Source organism: Anser anser (assembly GCF_964211835.1).
Source record: "Anser anser genome assembly, chromosome: 3".
NCBI lineage: Eukaryota > Metazoa > Chordata > Aves > Anseriformes > Anatidae > Anser > Anser anser.
The window spans coordinates 9,722,388-9,744,016 of NC_139722.1; the positions used below are offsets into that span (position 1 = coordinate 9,722,388).

The 21,629-nt window shown below is 36.8% G+C and overlaps 1 protein-coding gene across 1 annotated transcript in view; it reads left to right on the forward strand.

Moving 5' to 3' along the window:
• The first annotated feature begins 15,667 nt into the window (after window positions 1-15,667).
• The window catches only part of APOB (apolipoprotein B), a 37,709-nt gene continuing 31,747 nt past the window's right edge, over window positions 15,668-21,629 (forward strand). Inside the window, exons 1-4 of the mRNA XM_083830550.1 lie at window positions 15,668-15,821; window positions 17,453-17,491; window positions 20,191-20,306; window positions 21,134-21,279. Of these exons, the coding sequence (XP_083686676.1) occupies window positions 15,764-15,821; window positions 17,453-17,491; window positions 20,191-20,306; window positions 21,134-21,279 (359 nt within the window). The 5' untranslated portion in view covers window positions 15,668-15,763. The remainder of the gene's footprint in view (window positions 15,822-17,452; window positions 17,492-20,190; window positions 20,307-21,133; window positions 21,280-21,629) is intronic.

Consider the following 21,629-nt stretch of genomic DNA (forward strand, 5'->3'; position numbering starts at 1 on the left):
GCCTGTCCATCTTACTCTAGAGCTTACTGCATAGTTTAGAGGAAATTATTTTAAACTTCGTTCTTCTATATCGATTAATACTATGTGTTTTTTAATAAAATCAGTGTTTTATGTAGACAGATTTCTTGGAAGCAGGCTAAGTAGCTTGGGTTTATCAGATAAGTTAGAAGAATAACTGTCACAGTAAGCTAGATGCCTCATTGAAAGCCAATGTCTCCTACCAGTTCCAGTTATTATGGAAAAATAGGTCTGATTTAATGTTTTTTGCATTATGTGGATTTTTTGCACATGAATTTTTATCTGAAGTGCAATGAGGCAAATTTCTTTAGTCAAGCCAAAATTTGACCTATTATAGATTATAAGGGACTATTTGACCTAATGAGATTATAAGGGAAGGAATCACTCGGGGGAGGAGAGCATGAGTCAGCAATGTGCCCTTGCCACTAAGAAAGCTAACAGTATTCTTGGCTGCAGTAGGCAAAGCATTACCAGCAGGTTAAGAAAAGTGATCTTTCCCCTCTGCTCAGCATTGGCGAGACCACACCTGGAGTCCTGTGTCCAGTTCTGGGCTCCCCAATACAAAAGAGACATGGACAGGGTCCAACACAGGGCTGTGAAGATGATGAAGGGACTGAAACATCTCTCCTATGAGGAAAGGCTGAGAGAGCTGGGACCTTTTAGCCTAGAGAAGAGGAGGGGGATCTCAGGTATATCAATACCTGAAAGAAGATGGAGCCATCTTTTCAGTGGTGCCCTGTGCCAGGACAAGAGGCAGTGGGCACAAACTGGAACACAGGAGGTTCCCTCTGAACACCAAGCAGCACTTATTGTGCATGCACATTCACATACAGTGGTGGACTTTTGAACATTATTAATTGCAGAGATGATGGAATCTATATGCAGAGGCATAACACCCCTTAGGCACCTAATTTCCATTGTTAAACTGTCCTCGGTGCCTTTGAAAATCTTGCTTTTTGTCTTCCATTCTCTGACATAATCACATTTAGTAAGAAAACAAAATGTAGTGCTGGACCTGAGTATTCCAGTATCATAAATGTTTAATCTATGGTTTTCTGCATAGTTGTCAGCCTTTGACAATAGACACAATTCTTATTTTAGATACAACATTCCTGAAATTTTAGGGTATGTTTTCAGAGGGATTTTTTGTCTTTGTGCTTTTTAGAAACCTGTCAGTGTTTGAGGAAAAATACTCTCTGATGTTGCAATGAGGGGCTTCACCTTTCAGGGTAATGTTTAACTTTAGGTGCAAATGTCCACAAACAGAAAGGTCTTTCTGTAAGAACACTGCAGATTTAAGCTACTGATCTCATCAAAGAAGTAACCACTGTATATTTTCATCATTCTTTTAATTCATTTCTGCACAGCTGCCCACATTTCTGGAGCATAAAGCTGGAAAGAACTATCTAAATCCTTAGGATCACAGTCCTGTGTGCTATCACAAGCAACTGTGTTTTGTTATGCTAGTCATAAATGTATTAAACTAGGCTCTAAATCTGTTTGGTTTTGTCCCCTAGGATATCACCATTCCTCTGCAAAGGCTTATATTCTGATGCATAATTTCCAGTCTTCAGCCTAGATGTACCTTTGACAGCTTTATTTTGGGCCCGTGACAACATCATCCTTAAGCTTATATGGCTTTTCTCTCTTCCAGTGGATTTACAGGGATCATTCATAGTCCTTTCAAATTTCCCTAGGATAGAAGTGTCAGGCTGCTTTGTACCCTCCTAAAAAAAAAAAAAAATTTGTTTCTGTATTGATTCAGAAAGTTCTCCTTGCCTGTCTAGTTTGAATTCATGTTTGCTGAATATGGGCAACAAATGCTTATAGTATTCTACATGAAATTCCAGCAGTACTAGGGAAAATAATTAGCAATTACTGTTATATTCTAGCAGGTAATAAGTAATATATCCCTATCAAGATGCAAATGCTTTCACTGATAGAGCCTAAGATTATAGCTGCTCTCCACTTATGCCACAGCTCACCATTCATGGTTATCCTGCACATGAATATATGTAAATCCTTCCCTTTCTCCTTTTTTTCCTGGTATACAAGTTTCTAGCTTAAAGCAGTAGTTCAACCTTTCTGTTCTTAAATGTTCTTACCTTTCATTTTGTTTAGTCCCTTCCTGTGTGATCTTCTAATCTCTTTGTTGACTATAGGCTATATCCACAGAAAGACATACTGAGATTTACTCCGATTTTTAACTGTGCTCTTTTTTCTCAGTAGCTCACTAACTTTGATGGCACAGTCACTGCTGAAGTACCTCCCTTCATCACTAGAAAGTTCAATCAACATCTTCAGTTCTGGTCCTGCATGTGTCCCAAGATATGTTACTGAGAATTGAGGTTGATGTCAATTTAATTTTCAGACTGAGTTTAACAGTGTCTTTCTATCAGCTCCTTTCTTCCCATCTTTCCTTTGCTTGCTTTCTTTTACAGCAGTTGTACTTTCTGTCTGGAGTTTTAAGTTCTCCCTTAACACTTCCAAGATCTAACTTCTTTGTTGATCTTTTTCTTATTCATCTGTAATACTCTGCTTATTTTAATAGTACTTTATGACAAGGTTATTAATTCAGTTAGGTTTGCAGTTCTCCCTTACAAGTTTTTTTCCCGTTGTTTAATATGGAAATTCCAAACTGGCATTGCAGTAAAGAGATTACATTCTTCCTGCAAATACTTAACATCATGCTTTTCATTTGATTTTTCAGTGTTCCCTAGGAACAATGCTCTTTTCATAAATGCTTGTCAGTGGCTGAACATTCCTCATTTTCTTAGAAATACTAATCAACAGTCTACTTATTTTCCTTCCCTTGTCAATTTTATATCCTCCTCCCTTGGAAAAAAAAATCTCTGAAATTCCACTGGAAGAATCACTGGAAATAATACCACTGGGCTTGTTCAGCCTGGAGAAGAGGAGGCTCAGGGGCGACCTTATCGCTCTCTACAGTTACCATAAAGGAGGCTGTAAAGAGGTGGGGGTTGGTCTGTTCTCCTACGTGCCTGGTGACAGGATGAGGGGGAATGGGCGAAAGTTGCGACAAGGGAGTTTTAGGTTGGATGTTAGGAAGTACTTCTTTACCGAAAGGGTTATTAAGCATTGGAACGGGCTGCCCAGGGAGGTGGTGGAGTCACCATCCCTGGAGGTCTTTAAAAGACGTTTAGATGTAGAGCTTAGCGATATGGTTTAGTGGAGTACTTAGTGTTAGGTCGGAGGTTGGACTCGATGATCTTGAGGTCTCTTCCAACCTAGAAATCTGTGATACTGTGATACACTTCCTTGAATGTTTCCCCCAAACTGACAATCTAGACCTGTTCCAGTATGAAACCAACAGAATCATTGTTTTACAGCATAGCTTACAGTGAATAGTTCTTCAGGCTTCCTCAGATTCATTCATTCACATCTCATATCCTTACTTTTGGCAAACATTACATCCTTCCGTTCTCTGGATACACTTTGATGACAAAATATAATGGCTTTGATGGCATATTAAATATTTCTTAGTAAGATGTTTCCCAGGTTTTTAGACCTGACCTCTCCTGAATTTGATAAGAATCCCAGGGTTTTTACTTCCTGCTTGTCTTCTGTCCTCAGGTCATGGCATTCCATTTAATCTTGCAGTTCTTCGCATATTATCTTCATGTCTCCTTGGACTCTACTCTCTGAGGCTACACCTACACTAGTAACCTAAAGAGAACCATGGTTAATTGGGCCTTACTTTTTCTCACAGATAATAATCAGAGTCCATGACCCACTTTTATCCCAACCTAAGAAGCACTGTCCCAAATAATGCCTGGGCACCATTTGAAACTTACCTGAAGTCAGGATATTGCATGTGAGCACCTTGTTTGGTGATACGAGAGAATTTAACTTGATGGACATGGACTGTACCATGTCACTTGGCCTCAGAGTCAGAAAGTAATCCTTGGTCCATGTCATTTTTTAATATAAACAAATCTGGTTGTCCTCATCACCCTTTTCCCCTGGTGCTAGTTTCCTTTCTGTTCTTCTTTTCCAGGCATTTTCTGTCTTCATCTCATTCTTCACTACAGCAAATCTGTTTGTCAAATAAGTCTTTCTGTACTAACGGGTCTCTTTTGTTTTCTCTTCGTGATAATTACTGTCTACATTTTGGGGCATCTTGTGTGTAAATACTTGAGCAGCCCAATCACTTAGCCAACTTCTTGATTCCATCCTTCCATTTTTTTCCCTTATATTCTATTTTTTAATATTTATTCTTTCATTCAGGGCCCCATTCAAAGACAAAATGCATTCTAGTTGTCTGGACTTAACACTTTCCTAACCATTATTGTCTTCTCTTTCTGGACGCTAATTTTAAGCAGGAAAACTGCCATCCCAAATAACTTGTTTGTGGTCTATTTCACTGCTGACCATTTGGTCACTGATAATGGTCACTGCTGACCATTTGATCTAACTCTACTTCTGTGCTATGGGTGAATTAAATGTACATCAGTAGTAATTAAAGGCAGAAAGGTTCCAGCACAGGCTTAGCTAAGAGCTGAGATGGAAATGTTAAACCCATATGTAATTTCATTTCAGAGTAATTTTTTACCAAAATTTAAAGTCATGGGAAATTTTCACTTTCCCAACATAAATCTCAGATAACTGAAATTCAACATTAGGTTTGATATTAATCCCATGAAACTGCATAATAAAAATTCTTACATCTGACCTTCTAAGCACAACTGCCATTTCAAAGAATTGGAGAAGTTTTACATTCTCAGCTATAACCATTTCAAACTCTACCATCCATCAACAAGGAGCATGATTCCACATTCTATATTCTTTTTCACTCTACGTTCTACATTCTGACTTGGGTGCATCAGAAATTATTTCACTTAAGATACTGAGAGTATCAGTACAAGTTTAGTGAGAGTAAATTTTACTTTGAGAACATAATTTAATCATTTAAGTTTATTTTCTAACACCACTATAATCATGCCTTATCAACTAGTATTCAGACAAGAAGATAGATTTTTATAGAATATAAAGTAGGCACACAGAAACAGCTGTACTCTCCCAAGCAATGTAAAATGATTCACAGTGAAATGCTAGAAGCTATTTTCTGTGATGTAGGGGTCTGCAGATAATCTAAATGTCTGAGTTCCCATTACAGTCAGTGGAGATCTACGTGTTTAATCAGATGTTTAGTCACAGGCATTTAGTATATAGTTTTGAGATTTCTTTTGTTACTGAGGTAGTGGTATCTATGATACATGATCTATAAAAGGTTCTTGCCCTCTTGGAGAGGGAGGTGAAGACCAAACATAACACTCCAAGATATCAGATGAGTTAAGATGTCCAATTCATAAATTAAATCCTTTCTGTATCCTCATACTGTTTTATCTTCAAGTTTAAGTCTCTCTTGTCTGTATTTAGATCAGCAGACACAAGAAGTATTCTTGTTTGTATTTGTAGAACATGACTGTGATATGGTCCCAGTTCAGCTAGAAGAGAACATCCAGGATATTTGCTAAACTAAGAGATACATAAATGAAGAGACTCAAACAGAAGTCCCCAAAGCTACCCATGGATTTGTATTTATTTATTTTTTTAGTGAGATTAAATAGACTTGGGCATCTGGTATCATTTCTTATTCAATGGATTGTCTTTTCTGACCTTCAGTTGCTAACTGAAGCTTGAAAATCTCTTGTAAGATCTATGTCATATCTCTAACCTCCATGCAGATATTCTTGATATCCTAAACAGTTGAAAATAGAATTGGACGGCTGTATTTCAACAACTGATTCCACATACGTGTACTTACATGTCTTCTTGTACTACAGGAAAAGGAGACTCACAGTGTTTTTTCTCTTTCTTTATATTTGTAATTATTTTCTGTGCCTTTATCTTATCTCTTCTTATCTCCTCTTCAAAGCAAACAATGGCAGTCTCTTCAGTCTCTATCAGATTGGAATATTTTCCATGGCTCTGACCATTCTATCTGATCCTTCTCAGTTTCCACTATATGCTCTTTGAACTTTACCACAGGAACTGAATAATAGCTCTGTTTGCTTCTATTATTTTTGTTCCTGTTGAGAAGATACCATTGTTTGTATTATTATGATACATTTGGACACTGTTCTCCATTCTCTTCCTTCAATACATTGCTGCTTTGCTTTATTGCTCTCCTCTACACATTGACTACAATTCTGAAATGCTCACAACTATGTGCATATTCCTGTCTGCCCCCAAATTCTTACCATTACAATGAAGCACATCTCATTTAAACTTAACATCTGAACATTGTAGGCCTGAAGTCTACACTGCAACTCAAAATGGTTCTAGAATAGGTAACTGCGTATCTGGAGGATATAATGCCATTGTATAAGCATTGCATCATGAGCTTAGGAAATGGAAAGCATGTTATTGCAGGAAGCCACACAATAAAGCACTCTGAGGTTATGCATGTTTTAATGCAACAGAAGAGGCCGTTTTAAGGAGCTGAAGTGTGTGTGATGAGAATCTGCTTGGTTGTTATTGCAGAGGAATTCTGGATAGGATAGAGGATTACAAGGGCTTAGTGAACAGGAAGATAAAGAGAATTTCAGCAATATAGCACCAAAGCAAGGCTTAGCAAAATGTTAACTAGGAGGAAGAAGAAATTAAGGTAACACTGGGATAGTGTGAAACAGATAAAAATAATAATAACAGATAAACAGATAAAAATAAAGACAAGAAGAGGTAAATACTGGAAAATTTCTTTAATTTAAGCACCATTGTAGTAATGAAAAATCAAAACAGATGCCACGTAGAGCAGGAAAGATGATGAAAGGTCAAGGAACAGAAAGGCAAATGGTGGGGCAGTCAGCAGAGAAGTGGCTGCTGAGACCATCAAACAAGAACAGCCAAAGAGGCAGCTTCAAAATGGAGCCAAATCCTCAGACAGAGTAACATAACTCCATCATTGTCAACCAATTAATTCCTACACATACAGTAACACTTAGTGTTGTATTTCTCTAAGAAACCTGTCCATTCTCATTAAATTATGTAGTAATTGGTATGTTGAGATGATGATTTTCTTAATACCAAAAAATATAATTCCAAAATTCATTCTTGCCAACTAAATAAATATTTAGATTTTTTGTTTAACTTGATTAAACTTGTTTTCAAGGAGCTTAAAAAGTTAACTTCTGGAAGTTTTCCGTCTGTTACTAAATAACATCTGAACTAAACAACATCAGAACAACAGGATGTTCTCTTTTCTGAGATCCAGCTTCTATTGAAAGATGAACTTTAACAGATTTTTGCAGTTTATATCTTATCTTAGTGTTAAATGAGGTTTGGTTTCATTTGAGTGATCAGCATAATGAATAATGACATTGTTGGTAGAGAATCAGATAACATTGTACACAAACATAAAACAAAATGCTGCATCTTCACTGAACCCTTAATGTAAATGAGTTTTAACTTACGTGACAATCAATTGCAACCACTTATTATCCAGAAAGAGGCATTTTTTTCAAAGATGTGGTGGACTGATTTTCAGACCATCAGCCCCCACAACAGAAGCTGGATAGAGAACATATTCTATGCCCAGTGTAAGAATCTGACCACATTATTTGATGCTTAAAAATGGAATTAAGATATGGTATCACCGTAGCCCCTGGGACATCATCAAATGTGTAAGCAAAGACAACAAGGAGTAACATGCTTATTTCCATTATCATGCTTTCTTGCTATATGGTGGAGATAATGAAAAAACAACATGATTTTACTAAATAAAATGTAATAATATTGGAAATAGATTTTAACCAAGAATTTTATTTATCAACAGTAGAATTGTGCGGTTTAATCAGCAAAATACTCAGGTGCACAGGTAATACTAAACCACCGCAATAATCTGCTGCACACATGCAAAGCCTCTTCAACCTTAAAAGGCATTTTTTTTCTGAAATCTGTGTGACCCTTGGCCTGTCCTAGAATTTAAAATCACAACTACTACAATGATGTTTCTAATTTTGAAAAAAAATTTACCCTATGAAGGAAACAGAGCCCACTGCTCATTAAGGCTATATTTATAAAGGTGATCAGAAAGTGAAAAGCCTTTGATGTCAGTACCAATAACCTGAGTGGCATGTCCCCTTCCTTTTTAACTTTTCAGAGCCTCAAGCCTAGCAGGTGCTGTTCATCATTCAGTAATGAAATTTATAACTTGGTCCGCATATAGATTAAAGTTCAGTCCTGACCTGACAGCCATATCTGCTATCACTTTCATGGCTTCATATATTTCATTATCATTTCTAGTCATGTCATACAAAAGGTACTGACTTTTTTTTTCTTCCTTGCAGCATCAGCACTTTCATAAAATGGAAAAAAAAAAAAACAACTCCTCCTCAGATGAGACATAGGTAAACCTGATTATCTCTTTAACTATCACGTGCAAGCTTAATTCATGGAACCTCCCTTGTGGCCTTCAAGCAGCTAGTACCTCAAGGGGTGCATCTTCTGGAGTGTTGGTTATCTAATGTTAGAAGAAAGCTAGTAGTGAGTGCTTCTTATGCTATATAAGGCAAGTTAGTCAGTCCCTTTGTGCTTCTATTCCCTACAGATTATGTGAAGACAGATTTTTTTCTCTTCCTGAGCAGAGCTGTGCCTTGAAAATGCTCTGGAATGATCTCATAGAAATGCATGTGATATTTTGTAGAAATTTGTGTTGTACAGTATCAATCAGTTAAAATTCTTCAACTGATGGATCAGCTCTGACACTGAGTGAAGCCAACCTGTCAGACTCCTTGACTTTGAGTGATTATTGAACAGCTCAAAGAGCAAAAAGAAAAAACAAATTGTTCAGAGTGGTGGAAAAATGAACTCCCAAAACAACTGGAAAAGATTTAAACATTGTTCCTTGGTGTATTTGTGAGCAGCAGAAGCCAGCAAAAAGAAAAACAAAAATGAAAAACAGCAAAAAGAAAAACAAAAAGAAAAAAAAGAAAAAAATTGAGACAGTAGTTCTGTAACTGATAACTCTCATATCCAAAGCTTTATTTAATTGAAATGCAGAAGGCTGTGTTAAACCATAGTGTGCACATTTGAGGAACATACTATTCTGTAGAAAATTAGCATATGTGACAGCTAAATATTTGAAAAGACAGAATAAAAATAAAATTAAATCTTAAAAAAAAAAAAAAAGGAAAGAAGTTGTTTCTATGTTAATGGACTCAGCGTGTAAATCTGGAAAACAAATTGAGTCTCTGAGAAGTGGCCAGATGTGGAGATGAGGAAAAGCTTCACAGAAAACACAGTGGTGGAGAGAATCATTTTGGGGAAAGCAGTTAGAATTTTGTAAGCAGAGGTGGCATCCTGTGTATGTGAATGTCTGTGGAGACAGCATGTGCTCTAACAGTATGAATATGTTGGAGGGTTGAAACAATGAGAGAGCTGAAGCAAAAAATTTACAGAACTTTGAGCTGGAGTTCTCAAAAAAACATGATTCACTGAACCACTCATGTCACGATGCTCTGGTACGACATGATATCTCAGAGGGGCTGGCCATAATGGAACATTAGAACCTGGACAAAAATGGTGAAGAAAAACTGCCACTGGTTCAAGAGCAGTTACTGGAACAACATTATAATTTTGCTGCAGGAAATCCCTGAATTGTCATTAAGAAAGTAAATGTGTCTTAACTTTTTTGCAGATGCACTGAACAAGTTGTACCAGTAACACTTTTGTTTGTACTAAAAGAGACACTAGATGATCAAGCTTCCAGTGGTGAGCTTAGAAGGAAATATTTGAATGGAAAGTATAGATAGTGGAAACTGGAAAAAAAAAAAAAGGGAGGGGGGAATGGAAAAACTGCTATTTTAGAAATACATTAAGCACTTCAACATGTCACCTTGTAGGAGAGAGAGAATAAAGTCAAGGTTTGCAGGATTCTTTTTAAGAATCTCTTGGCAGAATTCAAAACTGAATTTAGAGAGCCCAACCTACCACAATTCAAAAATACATTTCTTTGCCTAGGGACAACACAAAATGAAAGAACTGGGGAGGCTTAATACTTTGAAAGGAAAGTATGAATAAAAGCTTCAACAGAATTGCTACATTTTCTTGTTAGTGTAGAAAAAAGGCAGACCATTTGCCCAGGAATATACTCAAAAGAACTCAATAAATATGTAAAAAGGAAACATTTTCCACTACCTACAAGGAGAGAAATTCTGGAGGAGATGGCTTATGCCAAATATTTTTCTACTCTTGATGCCTCAGCAGGCTTCTGGCAGCTGTTCTTAGACAAACAGAGTGTATGTTTATGCACCTCCAACACCTCCTTTGGGAGACACAGTTTCCTCCAATTGCCATTGGGTTGTGGTTAGCACCATAGGTGTTTCGCCAGAAAATACAACCATTTTTCTCTGATGAGGGACATGCTAAGACCTAAACAGATGACACTGATCTGGGAAACACAGTAGAAGAGTAAGACCAATGTTTCCAAGGAGCTCCCAAAGAACCTGAAGTGCTGGCCTTGACCTCAACAAATAATAAAGAAATGTGAGCACCGTCTAGTATGTACATTTCTCAGAAAATTAAAAAAAAAAGTAAAAAAAAAAAAAAGAAAAATGGGAAAAGACGCAAGAAAAGAAATGAGAAGGGAGAGGAAGGGAAAGGAAGATGCACAAGGATTCTTTGCAATATAGGAAACTTAGTATCTTGTGTGATTTCTTCCATCAACTGTTTGCATTGCTGCTTTGCTAAAGTCATTAAGTGAAATGAGATGCAAAACTTAATAAAAAATCTGCATGAGTTAAGTGAAGAGGCCTTTGTCCTTTGAGTAAGCATAAGTTGAAATTGATGGTGGGTGTATCTAGACAACTCAGATGGTGGCTGTTAGACCACCTCTGTCAAAGGATTTGACTAATATCCAGTGACCGAAAAAGGAAATGTAAAAGAAAAGTATCATCAAGAAGAGTAAAAGGCCATGGTATTAATATATAATTAAAGAAAAATTGATGGATTTTGTATATGTATCAGTATTAGCAAAGCTATTGTTGGCATTACCAAAACAGAACTGAGAAAAACAGTTCCTCTCTGGAAAGGACATGTATAAGAAGGAGGCAGTTCACTTTCAGGTGAGTGATTTAAGGTTACAGACTTCTTCTATACAGCTGTGGACAAAAGTATAAAGACAAATTTTGATAAATTGTTCTTTCTAGAAACAAATCCAGACTGTGAATGTCAGGAGAACTCTTTAAGACTAAGGCCTTACAAAAAACGCAGTGTTAACACAGTATGGCTAAGAACCAAATTCCAAGCCAAAATTCTTTATCAGTTTTAAGAGGTTCAGAGGTTCAGTTAGAGTATTAGCTCTGTCTTCTCTTTATTGGTACTCATATGACCACCCCTAAATACAATAGGAGGGATGTTACAACAATGCTCACACTTACTCTGAAAAGAAAGGATCAGTGAGTGTTAGTGCTGTGGAGGCTATCAGGACTTGCCATCTGTACCATGAATACAGGCCTCCACAGCCAGTGTTATGGAATAGGACATACTAAAAATGCTTTCTCCTGCTGACTCCCAGTTATATGCTGGCAGTAGATTATTGTGCTGAGCTTCCTTAAATGTTTTTTCTAGATTCCACATGCGACTGTGACCATCAAGTCCCTTTTCATTATAAGTGATATACTGATGTGTATGATGCGCCATAGCTTATGTGCAAGAGTTCAGGCAGTTTGAAAGTAGGCAATAAATGTACTTAGTCCTGAGCTACAAGTCCCTGCTCAGCAATATCCTGCTCAGCAATAAAGCTGGGGGAGTTGGCCAGGGGAGATACCGCTGCTTGGGGATGGGATGGGCATCAGTCAGCGGGTCGTAAGCAATTGCATTGTGCATCACTTGTTTTATGTATTTTTGTATCATTATTATTTTCCCTTCCTTTTCTGTCCTATTAAATTGCCTTTATCCCAACACAGGAGTTTTACCTTTTTTTCCAATTCTCTCCCTCATCCCACTGGAGGTGTGGAGAGAGCGAACGGCTGCGTGGTGCTGAGCTGCCTGCCCTGTAAAACCGCAACATTGTATTATGCTTTCATTTAATCCACATGTGCAGTGCATACACAGCTGAAGCTAGAACTTCTCACTCTCAGATATACGTCCTAACAACCGCATAGGAGTTGTTTCATTATTCACTTGCCTTATTTCTGGGCCTGGAAACTTAATATATCGGTAGCACAGTAGTCCCAGGTTGATCAGGAAGGCTGCTCCCCTCTCTGACCACGGCACAGCAACTTCTGTAGTTCCAAAGTAAGTGCGGCTGTTCCAGTCTTTTAAAGCAAAGGAATGGACTCAAACACATTTGTGTATACATTTGTTCATGTATAGGTGAGGAGGAATTAGAATTAGCCTACTAATACCACAGCTGGATTGAAGTCCATGAAGGACAGAACATCAAATGATCCTGCCTTCAGCATGTGTTTGGACTCTATGGTACCATAAGGCCCTCTAAGGTACTGTAAGGCCCTGAGCATCCTGATCTAGTAAGATCTGTTTTGAATGTAGCATTGCATTAGATGACTTTTAGGGGGATACCCTACAAACTAAATTTATTCTCTGATTCCATTATTATGAAGTCTTCCACATCATGTCAGAGATCATCCATATCCATTATAACCATGCGCATATTATGTCTGAATGAAATTATTTCAGTATATAATAAGCATTATCATACTTCCTACAATTCATAGGGCCATTGATTCAGGCTATATAGTGATTTGATTTTTTTTTTCTTATTTCATCAGCATTAATAAATGCTGTACATTTTCCTAAACAAAACATAGAACTTCATTTAATTAATGGTTAATTAACATACGTTGATGACTTTTTTACCTCATTTAAGGAATTTTACTAGGCTCTCCTAAGGCAAAAAACCTGAAATGTGCAAAAACAGTTCCTTTCTAAATATAATTAGTTATTTTATAATAATTTTTAATATTAGTATTTAATCTTTTTGAAAGGAGAGGTGAACAGAGTTACTGGTCTCTGGTATTACGTTGTGCTTCAGCAATGCCTGGAGTTTACCATGGTGAGCCCCAATGCTGAAACTCCCTCTTTCTATGTAACACAGCCAAAAAAATAATCCTTAAGAGAAAAGAACCAGTGAACACAGCACTCACTGCAGACAGCTTGGTCCAAAGACGGATGGAGAAATACAATTGAGGTAATTGGTTTTTAGATCAGGACCAAATCTGTACAGATTAGAGGTATACAACATAAACCAAAGTTTGGAGCTACTCCCAGTGTAGAACACTGGGGAGTAAAGTTCAATTTTCTGTCATCCTTTCAAATCCGCACTGATACCCTCTGCCTCTCTTTGTCAAATGGAATGCAAAAGATGCAAAGGCGTCAGAGCTGCAATACCATCACCAGACTTCAGAACGTTTCCATCTCCAAAGCCTTTGTTTCGTTTGCAAGAGTGAAATTCAGTGGAGAGAGTGTGACTTGGCTAAAAGTAATTGAGAAACATGCAAAATAAAATGAGATAATACCATTTGAAACAGTTTGATCCAGAAGATAAATTGTTCTGAGGTCAAAGCTCACGGGTTCACAGAAATGGTTAAATAAGAACTTTATGTTGTCTAGCTCTGTGTGTATATTGAATCTTCCAATTGTGATTCCTTGGTGACGGAACAGATAAAAGTAGTGTGTGACATTTTGTGGTACCAGCAATGAGAAACACCTGCTGTCCCTTGACTAGGTAATACAGCAATATAAACTTGTCCCGGAGGAATGGTGTACCCACGTTACCTACATGCTTATCATGCTTATGGGCTGAGTCATGACTTCTGTAATCTATTTACGTCCATGCAATGTCATGTTAATTCGATCAGCCTGCCTCTGCTTGGGCCCAGAGAAACACCTGAAGGCAGCGAGGAGACAAAGGCAAAATATGGAAGTAGCTAACAAATCTCTGAATCCTGAACATTGGCCATTCCAAAGCTCTGTTAATCTGCAGTGCTAAAGTGAACAAATAAACAGATTTTAAATAATAGTGAAAATTTCTTGATATTTGAATGCAGAAAGGCATCACATGCTAGGAACAAAAATACGATATTATTTTACAGTCTCTTTGGTAGAATCATGTTACAAAGTAAAATCACTTGTATTACAAACATACTGAGGCAGCTGTGGACACAAAAGTAAACAAAAAGCTATGTTGCTTTTTGGAAGTAAAAATAATAATCTGTTGGTTGTTGTATTGTATCTGATTGGTGTGAACCAAGGACAGAAATAGAAATGGAAAAGCCTGAGAAATGCTTTCTTTTCATGATGTTTCCAATACTGATGACTTCAGCAAAGAAAATAGATTTCTGCAAGAAATCTCTCAGAAATGGCATGTTCCAATTAATACGATCAGACAGAATCCTAATTATAAGATATCTCCTTTATTGAAAAGTATGTCCCATGCTTACTGTTTGGTTGAACTGATGCTAGGAGATACGTGGTTGTAGTGTATGCTGGAATGGTAAGGTAACTTAACCGTGAAGTCCAAGAGCGAAAAGATACAGAGAAATAAGAGACTTTAAAGATAACTGCTATGATGCATAGTAACATTTCAAGGGAAAAGGAATTACCAGTTAGCTAAGCCAAAATTTAATTTTTGATTCAACAAGCTAGGAGGAAATATTTTGATTTGGGAAAGTCAAAACATTTCATTTTGATCAGATATATGAAAATTAAATTTACTGAACAAAATGTTCTCAACTATTTCCATATTTAGTTTTTTTTTTTTTTTTTTTAATGAAATTAGAATCACAGAATGGTTTGGGTTGGAAGGTACCTTAAAGATCAACTAATTGCAACCCCCTCACCTATATTAGTTTCAATAGATATGAGTAGAGAGAGCATTCAAACTACTGGGATTTCTCATGGCATAAAACCAGTCTTCTTACCAATGTACATATTCATAAACAGCTTTTTATTTGTTTGTATTTGAATTTAGTTTATATTTGTAGGCTTTTCTTCTTCATTCAGATGTATTTGTTGTCTGATTTTCATAGTTCTGCTACAATTAGCAAATGAAATGGAATTTAAATTAAGGAGACAAAGAAATTGTACAGAGCTCACTTTCAACATGAATATGACCTGATTTGCCAGAATATTACAAGTAAATTTAATTTTTATTTTTTATTTTTAGAAAGGCATATGACAAATTCTAGCAGAACAAAGTAAAAATCCTTAACCTTTCATTCTTCTGCCTGTAAAAGGAAGATGTCTAAATTGCACAATACTCTCATCTTCTCAAATACTCATACCTTCAAGCCTTTCAACATCTATGGTGAAAGCATGCTGCAGTGATCATTTCTTCCAGCTATAATTTATGCATTGTAAGCTTTCCTATGTAAATGCGGGAAATATATTTGAATACATTGGGAGATGCTGTAGCTGCGGGCTTTTGTTTTCAAAACTCTGTTAAAGAAAAAAAAAAAAACAGTGGAAGAGTAACATATATCTAGTATATGCTCAGTCTTCTGCCTTTGGGGACTCCCAGCAACCAAAGCAGTGCAGTGTTTGGAGCGCAGTGAGGATCTAGATCTCTCACCTTTGGACCTTTGGCAATTTGCTCCGAGCTTTCTAAACCGTTTGCCTCAGCTGCTTGCTACAGACTATATAAGCGAAGGTCCAAGTCAGAAGGCTCACTCTCCCTCTGAGGCAGTAGGGAAGAGGTGAAGAGGGGAGGGAAAGAAAAGCAGAGGAAAAGAGAGAGCAGCAAGAGGGTTCGGGGCTCGCCATGGGCCCTGTGCAGCTCTTGCTGCTCTTGCTGCTGCTCAGCAGTGGTGTTCTCACACGTAAGTACCGCCTTTTATGGCAGCGCTTTTTGCTGCTTTATTTATGAACTCGTTAAAACAACGATAATGCAAAAATCCGCAAGACAGTGGTTTATAGAATTAGAGAGGGTAAGTGTGATTAAAGAGGCCATCTCTTCCGTTTGGAGGACTGGGCAACTATAGGAGGATCCCAACATAGGAAAAAACACAAATGTTTTCTGGTGCCTTTTGATCAGATTTAATGTATTTTACAACTTATAAGGAATTCAAGTAGTTTATTTGGGCCTGATTGTTTTTCTGTAATGCGGTCCTTGTTCACATCCATGGAACTACTGCAGCTTACAGTTCAGGCTTATCCCAGGTTTTGCTGAACCATGTTTGGGGTGCGTGAAAAAAAAAAAAATGGAAGCAATAAAGCAAAATGTATTTGGCAGGTAGCACTTAGGTTTGAAACACAATTTTGTGTTAAGGAGACACAGCCATCAGTAGTAGTAATAAAAGCAGTAGACCAGCAGAGGTTTCTTTCTAAAATCAGAAAAGACACTCTGGATCAATATGGTGCAGTGTATTGTGAGCTCTCTCTTTGCTTCCCAAGAAGTGGCTTTTCAAAATATGACACTGTAGTGTTATGACTGCAGGAACCTCAAGGAGGGAAATGAGTCTGGGGCCAATTATGCAGTTCTGAACCACTGTCAGGATTTATACGCAGATCCAATTCAGCATAAATACACCTTTGCAGGACTACCATTCTGTTCCTGACTGATGTTACAAAATTTTGAAAAATGCACTTTTTTCTAATGCTTAATATTAGTGTTATTACTGTTGCTACTATATTACAATAGAGTGGTCAGCCTTGGAATCCCATTATGGAATCCTGGAAAGTCGGCAGGAAATATTCTGAAAAGTGTTGGCATTTATGTGTGATGTCCAAGGAATGACATAGCACCACATGAGTGCAGCAAACTTACTAGGATATATTTTATTGTATATACAATAGTCATATGGGATGTGTCTAAGACATAATGGAGCAAACAATTCTTAAATTAAATAGGTTTTCAATTCATGTTCTTTTTCTCCAAAGTGTGAACTCTGAATATTCACACTGGTTGCCAGAGAAAGCATATTGATTGTTTAAACAAAATAATCAACAAGTATATTTATCTTGACCGATATAATTCAATCCTATTTATTGCCCTACATTGTCTACCAAAAAAAAGATTCTTGGAAAAAAAAGGTTTAATAGCAGAGAATTGTAGTATTACTTATCAAAGTTGTCGTTTTTCAAATGTACAAAATGTGAAATACAGCCATTCATTCATTATGCAGTATTTCTGTGTTCCAAACAGATAAAACATTTAAAGCAAGCAAACTATGTTACAAGGTGTATTTCATCTGTCTACCTCTGAATTTTATGCCTATTGTTTAAACTTCTTCATGTAATACAGAACCATTAAAAATACTTGCCAACCTAGAAGCTGATCCATCTCCTTGTAAATCAAAGTAATTTAATTCAGTGAAAACATCAAAAGTTGGTATTAATTAGACAGGTCTTACAGTGAAAATGTAGTATTTCCTTTTATATATACATAGTCCTTGCTTTATGACTATAAACCGCCTGTGCAACTTTTAATTCTTGTTATTATTCCTTACAGAAGAAGAAACACCTGAAAATGGAAATCCCGGATGTTCAAGTAACTGATTTCTTGCATCTGCTTTTGTTGTCTCATGTTGCTATATTAACTAAATACAATATTCAAAGCTTTTTCCTATTCCACACATTTCTGCCTCAGAAATAAGTGTAACAAAAGTGATGGCAATATTCTGAAGTCTTAACTGTCATTTATTTCAAGTATTTAATTATCCATAAGGCTTAACCATAAGAATATCAAAAGTTTTAGTAAAATCAGAAGAGACGAGATAGTGTTTCTAAACTTTTTAAAAAGCTCCCTTTAAGAAGCTTTTTTTTCATTGTTTTGTTAATTTCTTAATTCTCAGGTGTAAATTCCTTAATCTGGAAATCCCTGTTTATCAGATGTGAAGCTTTACTAGTGAGGTTATGCACATTACACTTTACCATGAGCTGAATCTCACTTCTGATGTACTCTTCACAGTGGCTGCTAAACCCACAGAATTGCACTTGGATCTCTAACTAAATAACTGCAGAATAAATCATCAACTCTGTCAGCAAGGACAGCAATTCCTTAAAACAAGTCAAGACTCAGGAAATGCTGACTTTATGCCCTATCTCTATAATGAACTCTGACTGGCCCTGACTGCTTGGTTAGACACATAATGTTCCACCACAGGGTCAAAGTACCAAATAAGTTGTTTTGTCTGTTGTCCCTTTTGGTCTTCAGGCTTTTTTTTTCAGTTGTTGGATACTTTAGCACCACCGCCAGGCAACTGAGGCTATTTCAGCTGCCTGAAAGAAATTCAAATTCTTTTCTGGGCTTCACTGCCAATTTCTAGTGTATTTTTGATATAATAAATTCATTGGTATTTGCATTTCTAATCTTATCATTTCCGTATTCCTTTTCCATCTATTCCTGTGCAAAAGCAGAAAATGAAGCAATAATTAGCCTTTTGGCTTTAGCCTAGCAGATATTGGTATTGCAAACATTTCTGAGAATGTACAGCTAAGCAGTGATAAAGTCCAGGACAGTAAAAAGTAACGGGGATAGTGGTGATTTTTTTTACTGCAGTTAAATTTAAGGTTAATTAGATGACTTAAGTAATTTGTCAAATGTTTGTCAGTAATGCTGATGACTGTATGGTAGCAAGTATTAATTATATTATAATCGAGCAATTATATTATAAGTCGAGCAATTTCCTGAAAGTAATCTCAGTTAAAACACTATTAAAATAGTTAAAGCTTATAAAAATTATAGTCCAGTGAGGAAATACAATATCCGTAGTAATGTTCCATTCTCCTCCCTAAGTATGCAATTCTGTGGTATATATGACAAGATGCCATTTCATTTGCCCTGTGACATGATAAATATTTTATAAAAGAGGAAGAGTACACCTACATTGATGGCAGGTGTAGGCAAGCAAAATCATACAGATTTGATGGTGGGCATTTGGGTTTATAGCAAGATGACTGTACCTTTTTCTTCTGCAAAAGTAGATCAGATATGTTCAGACAGTCACAAATAACTACATAGTAGATATTTAGGAAAATGAGTTTCACTCAGCATCACTATAATGTCACAGTCGCAGTGAGCTGCTCAGTCCGAACAGAGGGAACAGTTATTTCAGGTTCAGATACAGCTAAAATGCTTTAATACAGTCACTTTAAATACCTGATCATATGTTTAGTTTAAAATGATGCCTGTAAATATAATGGGAGTGCATTGTACCTGAGGATATTATTTGGCCTACATTATACATTCCAGACACAAAAAGAATATCTTATAGCTCTGTATTTGACACTGAGCCAAAATATTCTTTCTTTATGTCTCTGTTATGATGTTCATTTTTGCTTGTAGGATTTAAAATTACAGACAAATTGCCTCTGAAAACAACAGCAACACATTAAATACTGGTGATATTCATCCCTTTGAGGAAGACCATTATGTTTTATGGCTTCCTTTGATATAAAATAGAAACACCTCCACTAATCCTTCCTCCTGCTTCATCCTCGCTCAAAAACTGAGTGGTTTTGTCTTGCAGTGGATGGTCTTTATATAGCAAATTTTATATAGCAAAAAGTTAACACCATTAAAAAGTCTACTGTAGTGAAAATCATTGATCTACTAAGCGAATTCATTACAGTATATCACATTTCAGGAAGATATTCTGTAAATTCAGATGAAATGGTAAAATGGTAATGGAGAAAGCTAGTTTTAACATTCTATCCCTTTCTGTGTTTATTTGCTTTCAGTCTTTCCCATGTGATTTAGGTAGAGTTTCTTGCATCTTTGAATTATTAGGCAAAAGTCTTAGGTGATTTTATTCATTTTATTAAGAATTTTAAAACTGCCATTTGATTAGTGTATTTTTAAAGTAATGGGGTCATTCTTAAAAGGGTTCCACATCTTAACTTTTCTGCTGGTTCTGTCATTAACTCAATTAGGTGTGATTCTAAGGCCAGGTGGGGTCATATTTTCAGTTCTCATTCTATACAGCATTGGACCCAAAAACTTATGCTTCCTCCAAAAATTTTTGTCTGAGCTATAGCTACTTTAGAAAATATCCAGCTGACATGAAGGCATTACTTCTCTGTCTAAAAACTCCCCTATAGCAAGTATAAAAGAGAGTAGTGGGGCACTTATGCTTCCTTTATGAGGGGCATTCATTTTAGTTACACGACATTAAGTATGTATTGTAAGGATCTCAATATGCACAATCCTACTAAGTGATAAAAGCTCTCTTGTTTTCCTAATTGCAGAAGATGCAACCAGATTTAAACACCTCAGGAAATATGTTTACTTATATGAAGCAGAAACATCAAATGGAATCACGGGAACAGCAGATTCTCGAAGCGGTTCAAAGATCACCTGCAAGGTAAGGAAAAGAGAGTAAATACAACTCATTGGGACTGTATACTGAGTAACATAGGAGCTGGCAACTGAGAAACATCCTTCAGTGTTTTTCCAAACAGGATTATTCTTTTGAAAGTACATATTGAGAACCCTGAAGACTAACCCTCCCTATCCTAGACAGAAGGCACTTCATACCTTCATACCACTATGTTAGTGTTCTGTCTTGATCTGGCTGTACTTTTAGGGGAGAGAGGAAGAAGACCTGGTAGTTGAACTTTGCTTCGCTACCAGGCTGAATGTATATCAAACAATTCTACAGGTTTAACTAAGACAGCTCACTGATGCCATGAAGACCACTTGGTCACCTGTTGGTGGTAATAGTCAGGCCAGGATCAGTGCAGTAGGGGTAAAAGGCTCCACAGGGCATTAAACTAATGTCCATCCTAATCCTGCACCAGTTTCCCAAAAATATTTGTTTTTAAATGTTTTTTCAGAAGTTGAGTAGTTGAGGAAAGTATTCTTTATTTAGCTCACACAATTTGACAGTCTAAACATCAATCATAATGACTCAAGTTTTCATACAATTTTTCTAGTACTATAAATTTTCAGAACCTAGGTTGCTTGTTTACTGTGTGTATACTCCATGCCATTAGCCAAGCCAATACCTGCTTTGAAGTCTTCTACCTCAAGCTACCTTAAGCTGTTTAGATCAGTTTGGAATCTTTCCCAAGAGCTGCTATCAGCACAATTCTGACGATTTACCAAGCCAAGGAAGACTATGTTCTCAAAACTGGATCTGGAAACATGGTAATGAAAAGACAGATAAACACAACCTGTTTGTGTTTTCAGGTTGAACTGGAGGTACCACAGCTGTGCCACTTCATCCTGAGGACAATGCATTGCTCCCTAAGGGAGACATTTGGTGTTGACGCTGAGGGAAGATCCATGCTGAAAAAGTCGAAGAACTCTGAAGACTTTGCAAATGCCATGTCCAAGTAAGCAATATCAATTATCAGTACAATACATCAATATCAATAAATCAACAGCCGTAACCTTAACACTGAACAGCTGGTAATGTTACAGCCCTGACTATGCTTTTCCAGGCTTAGAACACACTGATAATAAGATGGCAGGTTTATACGTTATTTCCACAGCAATACTCTCTCTATTTAGGGCTAACTTGATACAGTTCTTGGTTGTGACTAGGGAAGTGTTTTTTTGGTTTTTTTTTTTGTTTTTTTTCTGTCCAGAATTTTCACTTAGAATGTCTTTGTAATTTGTTTCATTTACATAATGAAACTGTTGGTTAGTCTCCCAATAGATTACTGCAAGTGGAAGGTTCCTT